This window comes from Mytilus edulis, chromosome 12 (assembly GCF_963676685.1).
Source record: "Mytilus edulis chromosome 12, xbMytEdul2.2, whole genome shotgun sequence".
NCBI lineage: Eukaryota > Metazoa > Mollusca > Bivalvia > Mytilida > Mytilidae > Mytilus > Mytilus edulis.
Window position 1 is genome coordinate 42,074,487 of NC_092355.1, and position 9,900 is coordinate 42,084,386.

General features: G+C 32.7%; 1 protein-coding gene across 1 annotated transcript; it reads right to left on the reverse strand.

The window, feature by feature from the left end:
- Positions 1 to 3,746: 3,746 nt before the first annotated feature.
- Positions 3,747 to 4,817, reverse strand: LOC139497628 (uncharacterized). The gene has a single exon (XM_071285859.1). It carries the CDS (start codon positions 4,815 to 4,817, stop codon positions 3,747 to 3,749), a length of 1,071 nt encoding a protein of 356 aa, XP_071141960.1.
- Between the last annotated feature and the right edge of the window lie 5,083 nt (positions 4,818 to 9,900).

Below are 9,900 nucleotides of genomic sequence, written 5' to 3' on the forward strand. Positions count from 1 at the left end.
GACAAAAATTCAAAAGCAAGAGGAGCGAACATCCTTAAGTGTTCACAGGCTTTGTAAGTCAAACAGTTTTATAGAAATATTAAGCACTTGAATAAACGGTATTGCAATGAAGCTGATACACTTGTACCCATATATTTTGCAGAACGCTCGTAGATGAACATATGATATCGAAATCAACCCCATCAGGTGACGACGGAACTAGAACGAAACCTAAAGTTCAATTCATCCCACAACAGAGAATGGACGATGGGGCTCAGATAACTTGTGGTGGAAACCCTTCAAATACTTCATCATCAAAAAGTCTGTCTTAACCAACAACAAAAAAAATACATATGGCTGCAGATGAAAACACTTCTGCATCACAAAGTCCATCTAAACCGAAAATACATATGTCTGCGGATGAAAATGCTTCTTCATCAAAAAGTTCTTCTAAACCTAAAGTAAATATGTTTGCAGATGAAAAGAAGTTAATTCTCAACTCTTATATAAAACAAAATCTAAAAAGTGATTGGGACAAACTAACATAAACTGAATTTTTAGCTCACCTGGCCCGAAGGGCCAAGTGAGCTTTTCTCATCACTTTGCGTTCGTCGTCCGTCTAGTTTTAAAAATGTGTCTGGTGACCCGGCCATTCAACCAAGATGGCTGCCAAGGCTAAAAATAGAACATAGGGGTAAAATGCAGTTTTTGGCTTATAACTCAAAAACCAAAGTATTAAGAGCATGATGGGATTAAATTGTTTATCAGGTCAAGATCTATCTGCCCTGAAATTTTCAGATGGATTGGACAACCAGTTGTTGGGTTGCTGCCCCTGAATTGGTAATTTTAAGGAAATTTTGCCGTTTTTTGTTATTATCTTGAATATTTTTATAGATAGAGATAAACTGTATACAGCAATAAAGTACAGCAAAGTAAGACCTAAAATTAAGCCAACTGATCAAAATGGTCAATTGACCCCCTAAGGAGTTATTGTCCTTTATAGTCAAATTTTAACAATTTTCATAAAATTTGTAAATTTTTACTAACATTTTCCACTGAAACTACTGGGCCAAGTTCATTATAGATAGAGATAATTGTAAGCTGCAAGAATGTTCAGTAAGATGTAAAAACACATCACCATCACCAAAACACAATTTTGTCATGAATCCACCTACTTCCTTTGTTTAATATTCACATAGACCAAGTTGAGCGACACAGGCTCTTTAGAGCCTCTAGTTACATCGTCATGACTGTTTAGCACGAACAACAATTGAGCATTACGAGAAAAATCTTACCATCGCCAACGTAAAGCAGAGAATCAAATCTTTTCTTCAGCCTTTGATGAGAGGTAAGAAAGAAAACGAGAAAGATCCCGAGGTGTTGCAGCTAATCTCAAAGATTGTATGAACAAACCTTGAACAAGTAATCATAGAAACTATAACGTTTAGTTTTAGTCTATATACTAGCTACATGTAATTTTCAATCTTTTATAGATTGTATTCAAATAACATTTTGATTTAAAATTTATTTTATATATATTTTTCATCAATTTCAAAAAGATAATTGTTTTTTTTTTTTCATTTTACAGATTAGCTGCAATGTATCATCGTGATTTCCGATTAAAAAAAAACCATTTTCATTCATCTGACGTCAATCAACATTTGATGCTGTCAAGACACCGGACATGACGTTGCAAGAAAATGAATTGGAAATGAGTAGAATCAGATATAGTTCCTTTTATTTTATACTTTATTTCCATTAATAAGCCCATGGTAAATGTAATGAAAGAAACAACTAATTGAATAATTCAAATATATAAGAATATTCAACTTGTGACCGAACAAGACTTATTACTAACACATAATGCTACGTGCATTCGGAAATTGGTGTCTATTTTGGTCAACCGTTAAAGATTTCCTATATATCAATTTTATTAATTAGATTTTCTATAGATGTATGCCTTTGTCATAAATTTCAGAAATCAGTTATTCAATTTTATTTTCTAAATTCGACAGGACGCCATATCTTGATGGGTAAGCTGGAGTTAGATGATCTATGATGAAGTGCAATGATTTAATATACAAGTTATTATTTTTACATTTATAAGTTTAACCACAATGAAAACTATAGATGTATTATTTTTTTATATGAGTGTATAAAGATTGTTTATATTTTTGTATAAGTAGAATACTTGTGTGTTATTCATGCAGTTAGTAAAAACATATCTTATTATTAAGTAAATTCAAGTGAAATAATGTATATTTTTATTCATATAGTTGATATAGTATGTAGAGAGCCTAATTAAAAATGCCTTAATCCAAATGAGTTACTCTTTACCTGAGACCACCCCCAGTTTGTGGTGGGGTTAGTGCTGCTTAGTCTTAGTTTTCTATGTTGTGTACTATTATTTATCTGTTTGTCTTTTTCTTTTTAAGCCAGGCGTTGTCAGTTTATTTTCGATCTATGACTTTGACTTTCACTCTGGTATCTTTCGCCCCTCTTTTAAATAAATATATTAGTATTTTCATAATTATCATTTTATTACACACTAAAGAGCGATAGTCTATGCTCAGTAAAATATACAAATGCCTTGCCGTCACCTATTCTAAAAATCGCTGACCAATGGATTTGTATTAAGAAAAGCCTCCATGTAGAGATTAATTGATTGCCTAAAACGACCAGTGTAATAATGTGTAAACAGTTCAAACGAGAAAAACAACGTCCTGATGTTTATACAAACAATAAACAAAAGACAAATATGAAATACAGCACCAATTACAGGTTGCTTGATTGAGACAGGTTTATAAGTATTCACTACTTACTGCAGTGTAACCATTGCACGTTTTTTGACACCTATCTTACTTGAATTAAAAATCAGATATATATGATTGTCGATGAGACATATATCAACCCAAGACCAAATGTCGTAAACTAGTAACCGTATAGCCTTCAACATGGAGCTTTGATTCACACAGCATAGCCAGCTATATGGGGCCACCCTGTGACCAGTGTGAAACAATTCAAATGAGAAAGATAACGGTTTGATTAATAAATAATAAAAAAACGAAAAATTAATCGGAACACAGAAATAAACGAAAACCATTGCCAGAATCCCATTCCCGTTTCACCATTGCAATTAAGCGTTCTGTAACATCGCACTTTATTGTGATATAACATAATCAAGCAATACAAGGGACAAATAAAGGGAACAGTAGTATACCGCTTTTCAAATTACATACAAAAATATATAACTCAAACCGCAAACGATAAGAAATTAAACAATATATAACCAGACAAACAAAAGAATCATCATGAATGCTGGATGTATAAATACCTTATGGCAATGCGAATTCACACTCGACAAAACAAAATTTCTGGAGTAGGTCGTGTTCGGTACATAGCAGACCAGACGACGTAGATGGTAAAACCACAATCTAAGACGGGGTAAAAATGTCGTATGTAAGTTTAGACACAAACACATCGAAAAATCAAACAATTCGTGATTGTGCTCATAACATTTACAGATTGACATTTCTTATCTTTCTTCCTCATATCCCTTTTCTGCGTAAGGAGCACACTCAGGTATATGAAGTCAACATATTATGAAAATACGCGAGCATAACATATCAACTGAATTATGTATACACCATACGTTGGGGCAAAGGTTATGCTACTGCTGAGAAATGGGAAATTGATAATTGTGAACTTAACTCGTTGGTCATATAGTTTAGTTTCAAGTCAAACATTTAATAAAAAGGTTTGACATTTTAACAACCAGTTATATCTAGTTTGTAGATTTTAGCATTCTCTTTTGAATATTTGCTTGTATCACATCCTAACCACAGGATCCCACTTGAATTAATTTCTAGACTTAACGGAAACATTATATTAATGTCTTCCATCTTACAACACTTTATAAGAATTCCCTCTTCTGATAGAATATGCAATGAGTGAGTGAGGTTATCAGCTACAATCACATTTCCCGAATGTGAAATTGTTAAATCTCTCGGGCTGAAGGCCTTTACTTCTGTGTTTATGCCTGAATTTCCTTCATAGATCCACGTAATCGACTTTTTTACAACTTTCACTATTCTGCCAATGCCATTACATGTTACACAATCTACACCATATATATTGTCCATGTTATCCATTTGCACACTACCGATAATAGAAAATAAACGCTTGTTATGTTGATCATATTCAATAACGGTCATCCTTCGCTTTCCAGTTTGATGAAGAACAACAATCTGACGACGACTGTGTTCTGTGAGAGGGAACGCGTCTCCTATATCTCTTGTACTTACGATTATATTATCATCACTTACATGGATAGCTTTAGGTAAAAGAGGTTTAAAATCACGAATAACATTTATTTGTTCTATTTTGCTAAGACAATAAAGTTTGGTGTCTTTTCGTATAGTAAACAGTAGATCATCGGTTTTTGATACTGCCATATCATATACAAATTTATCGTTGTATCCCCGTATTTGTGTCAATTTCCCTGTTATTTGCATTTCCTGGAGAGTTGTTGTTCTCAAACAAGTTATCCACATGGAATTTATTCCTGTTGTTACAAGTCGCTGAACAAAAGGGAGATTAGTAGCATACGTATTAAGTTTTGTTAATTTAATTTCTTTAGGTTTAGGCTCGGTGAAGTGTATATCATTAATATCGATTGTCTCATGTCCTCCGTGGACGTTTGTGTCACAGTTATCACATATTAATATATCACATTCCATACATTTCCGTTTCAACGGTAATGTTCCTTTACATAATTGACAAGCCATGATTACTTGAGCTTTCCTCTTAGTACTGCGACTCGGTGAATTCGACGCCATTGTTGTTTTTAAGGAAGTTTGTTGATGTTAAGGCTTATCTATTTACACAAATTTATGGGTATATTTTCTCTTCAATATGAGTTTTTTTCTTTTCATAGTTTGAATAAAAATCTAAAAATGGCAACTTGATAACAACATAATTTTTAACCAAATAGTCGATGATAAAATTATAGGTCTAATGTTCATATCATTGATATTATTGTATACCTATGACTTTTGTTTTACCCGCTAACGCTAGGTGAACAAACATAGAATAATCTAACGACTTTAAACTTTTTCTTTTTGTACAAATTTTTCAATGGAAAGCAATGTCAAATACCATGACGTACTTTATAACTTGTAAATAACACGCTATCGTGTAAGTTTAAAGGTACTAGTGAGAGTAATGATAGAAAATAATGATCGTAATTAAAGCATTACAATATCAGTTTACTTGATCTGTCATCTGTGATCGTGATACATATTAAATAAATTATTTAAACCAGTATACTATACTTTATGGTTTGCACTAATAAGTTTTAAGGGCCCTTTATAATTTGATGTTCGGCGTGAGCCAAGGCTACGCGTTGACGACCGAACATTGACCTATAATGTTGATTTTTTTTTAATATAAATTATGATTTGGATCAAGAGTTGTCTCAATGCCACTCATACCCTTTCTTCTTATACATAATCAATAATAACAAAAGAAGTGAATTTTAATAACAAATAGTCTCTATAACAAAGTAGGCAGTGTTCTATTGTCCCTTCCGATTCTGAAGGGAATGACTAGTTGATAGGGTGTGTAAAGATATCAGAGGGACATTCAAACTCATAATTCGAAAAAAATACTGACAACGTCATGACTTAAAATATCAGAGACAAACAGAAAAACAATAGTACCCATGCCAACACAACATAAAAAGATAAACTTCTCATTAACATCCATTAAATTCTAATTAGTAAACTCAAACGAACATTTAATATTTATCAAATAACCATTTTCTCTTACATCGGAGACGCCACTTGCAGAGACAAGCGCATATTTTATTATAAATAAAAGTATAATATTGTGGAAAGGTCATATAAATACACAGGTTCATTTGTATTAAGCAGCGTGTACATGTACTGGTTTCACCATACATACACATCTGAAAATAAATAATATAATTAATAATAATAATAATTTGACAAAATGCTACTGTACACTTTGACTGCAATTGGCTCGAATGACTTTACACCACCTGAGTTCAATCGTACATAAACTCAATATCCCAATCGAACCGACCTAACTATAATTAAAAACCAATAGTTCAAAGAACAATTGAAGGTCTTTCCACCAGTAAAGATCTATTTTGATATCAAAATATTAAAAATCAATCTAAAATGTCAGTTCCTATGGCTATGGCTTTATAATATATAAATATGAATTTAAAGCAAAGGTCAAAATCTAGAACGTCCTATTAACCTTTGACCTTGACCTCAATTTCAAGGTCAACAACCAAGGATCTCAAATAAAAAGACCCTAGGTCTGTAATATGTATAAAAAAGGGGAGAAAACAACCATTTACTGCCAAGGTATCCTCTCAATCAAAATTTAAGTGTTACGACATGTCGCAACTAACAATTTAGTGAAAGTAATTTGTCCATATCTTATACAGTTTTTGAAAATAAATGAAAATAAGCCAAAATAAAAATTTAGAATATGACCTTGACCTTTGACCTTGACCTAATTTTCATTTTTTTTGGACCAAAGACCTCAAATCTAAATACCCTAGGTCTCTATCACTTATGGTTTACCATTTAGAAATGCATATCACTTAATTCAAATAGAAAAGGGGGAATAACTCTCATATGGAGTCTCCGTAAAGCTTCGGTTCAAATAAATATCCTAATCCTTAAGATGTAATGAGCAATTTGGTAAAATAAATTTGTCGAAATCTTTTACGGTTGCGAAGGAGTAGTGGCCACAAGAAAAACAGTGTTTGGGGAGATAACTCTTACAACGTAATGTATTTTGTTACGCAGTTGTAAATTTTTAAAGCGTATAAACTATACGATATCATATTCAAAATATCTAAGCGACATCTTTTGAAACAACAAAACTACGCAAGAAAAAAAATTTAGGCGGAAGAAAAATAATAATCAGAACAAAATCAAACACTAGTCAACTTTAAACAAACAAAAGTTTTACATGTTCGATTTTTGTACAACTTTGATAAATACATCTATTGTCTGATACCTGTAAGTTACTTGATATAACTTAATAGAGGAATTTTATGAGAACATGCCGGTTGCCACATGTGGAGCATGATATACTTGTAGGACTCTAAAGTGCGATGTTACTCTAAAGTGCGATGGTCACGCTAAAGTGCGATGGTCTACGCTAAAGTACGATGGTGTATCACGCTAAAGTGCGATAGTTGTTTGTTTGCTAAAGTACGATGGAATATCCCGCTCAAGTGCGATGGACCAAAAGGGTAATGTTAAAAGATCTTAAAGGGCTTAAAACGTTAAAGAACACGGATGTTAGTAAATAGTCTTTTTGCAAAAGCTATTATGCTAAGGTTTTTTACCATATATGATAGGCTTTATAATGTACCGGTGCAGTTCACATGTTGTCTATCCCTTATGTGAACATCTCCCCTTAAAGTCGCATCGAGTACAAATACAGGTTGTATATTCCAACAATGTACAAAATAATGTTTTAGCGGACAATTTATGATTTAAGTATAAAAATATGTAACATTATTTTACCGACTTTAATTTTCAATAAAATCGACAATGTTTTAACAGGGACCGCGGAGTAAACTGCAACATAAAAAATAATTTAAATGTATCCGTTAGCTTCTTATAGAAACAAGACAAAGGATACTGTTGTATCTGTAAAGTAAAATGGTCGACTACAGGACACAAGTCCTTCTTCCAGCAACCGGGAAAAAAAACATTTGCTTCAGCCGAAAAAGCACGATTAGGTTTAACTTTTAAGTAAGTCATGGACATTTGGTTTAAAATTATTAATAAAATATTCTACATTTTTCAACCTGTTCATTTGTTTTGTATAAACGACTGTCATAATCCATAGTACGTTTATTACGTTTATACTTTCGCGGACCATCGCAATTTAGCGTGATACACCATCGCACTTTAGCGAAGACTATCGCACTTTAGCGTGACCATCGTATTTTAGCGTCCCCATCGCACTTTAGGGTTCTACCTACTTACCATTCCAGAGCACATGAGATCAACACTGGTTTTGTTGGGATGCGTGTTGCTTAGTCTTTACTTTTCTATGTTGTGTTTGGTAGACTAGTCTTCGTCTATTGATCCTTGTTCGTTTTTTTGCCAGAGCACTGTCAGACCTTATAAGACTTTTAAGTTTTACTATCCCATTGATATCTTACGCCTCTCTCTCAATAGCATCTAATACTAGCAAATATTTAATACAAAAATAATATATTCCAATTTACAATCAATGATACAGGAAGATTCTTATTCGTAAGTTGGATATAGGCGGCATTCTTTTTTTTATAAAAGCGTTATTCATGTCAGACATCCAAAGAAGAATTTTACATTCCAAAAATAATTTAACTACAGCCTTTTCGTTTACTTTATAAAAAGAGTTGACAATAGGGTTTTTATTGAAATAAGTATATTTACAAACATCGGTATATTACTGGGTCTTCCAGGTGCTCCATGAAATCTCTTTCTAAATCATAAACTTCCATTTTATCAACAATCAAAGCCGGGCTTCACATTTATTGTGAAACTGCCTATTCTAGAGGTGGCGTGAATTAGATGTGGATGCTAAAATATTCCAAAGATCTTTTAGAGTACATACAATTTAAGACTCTTTCATCTTGCAATAGTATTAAAACACTTTACAGAAGTATTCCACATTCCAAACTAAACGACAAATTGAAATAGTTGGTATTTCTTTGTTTCATAAAAAAGAATGGCCAACGTAGATACAAGTATCTTGTCTTGAGAGGGATAAATTCTTTTTTGTAAAGGATCACTCTGATTCAAACAAAACATTCTCTGAAACTGACATTATCGAGATGCTTGATTTCCAGTTTGACAACAAACTTGTTACGTTTGGAGGACAGGTTTTTCAACAGACTGTAGGCATTCCAATATGAACCAATTGTGCAACTTGTTTCTGAATTATAATGCGGCTGACTTCATACAGTAACTTCTTAGGAAGAAAGATAAGAAGTTAGCAATATCATTCAACTTTACTTTCCGCTATATAGATGATGTTCTATCACTAAATAAATCAAAATTTGGTGACTATGTTGAACGCATCTATCCCATCGAACTAGAGATGAAGGATACACCAGATACAGTTAAGTAGGCCTCATAGCTTGACTTATATCTAGAAATTGACAATGAGGGTCGGTTGAAAACAAACCTTCACGACAAAATAGATGATTTCAGATTCCCAATTGTGAACTTTCCATTTTTTAGTAGCAATATTCCAGCAGCGCCTGCATACGGAGTATATATCTCCCAATTGATACGATATTCCCGTACTTGCATTTCCTATCATGATTTCCTTGATAGAGGGTTGCTGCTTCAATATGACAATAAGGATATGAATATGTACTATGACTGATATGTTTTTTTTATCCATTTTTGTTGCATTGGAAATATTCATGATTGCTTTGTATTGTATTTATAATTTGTCACAAACAATTAATTAATTTGAATGACAATAAAAACATAAATTATCTATACATGTGTGCATCGGGTATATGCACAATACCATCTTGATTAATTTTATTAAATCAACGTGTGGTTTGTTTGATATCAGTTCTTTATTGGTCAAAATTGATTATGACGTCAAATTGTCTTGCTTTCCTCTGAATTTCCGATTGTGACAGCATGAAAAAATGAGACCAAGCCTGAAGGCGTCACATAGAAAGAACACATACTTTTGCAGATCACTCAGAAAAGAAGGATTACGTTTGCCTGCATATTGTTTCAAATATTAGAGAAACAGATTTCACTACCAAATCTCGTATAATATCATATTTATTCACTCTCGACGGTCAAATTAAAAATAATAACTGTCTCAAGTGAATAAATATCGTATCACATT

What these genes read in the sequence shown, in the direction of transcription:
- LOC139497628 (XM_071285859.1), bottom strand. Translation starts at nt 4,817, where the DNA reads ATGGCGTCGAATTCACCGAGTCGCAGTACTAAGAGGAAAGCTCAAGTA.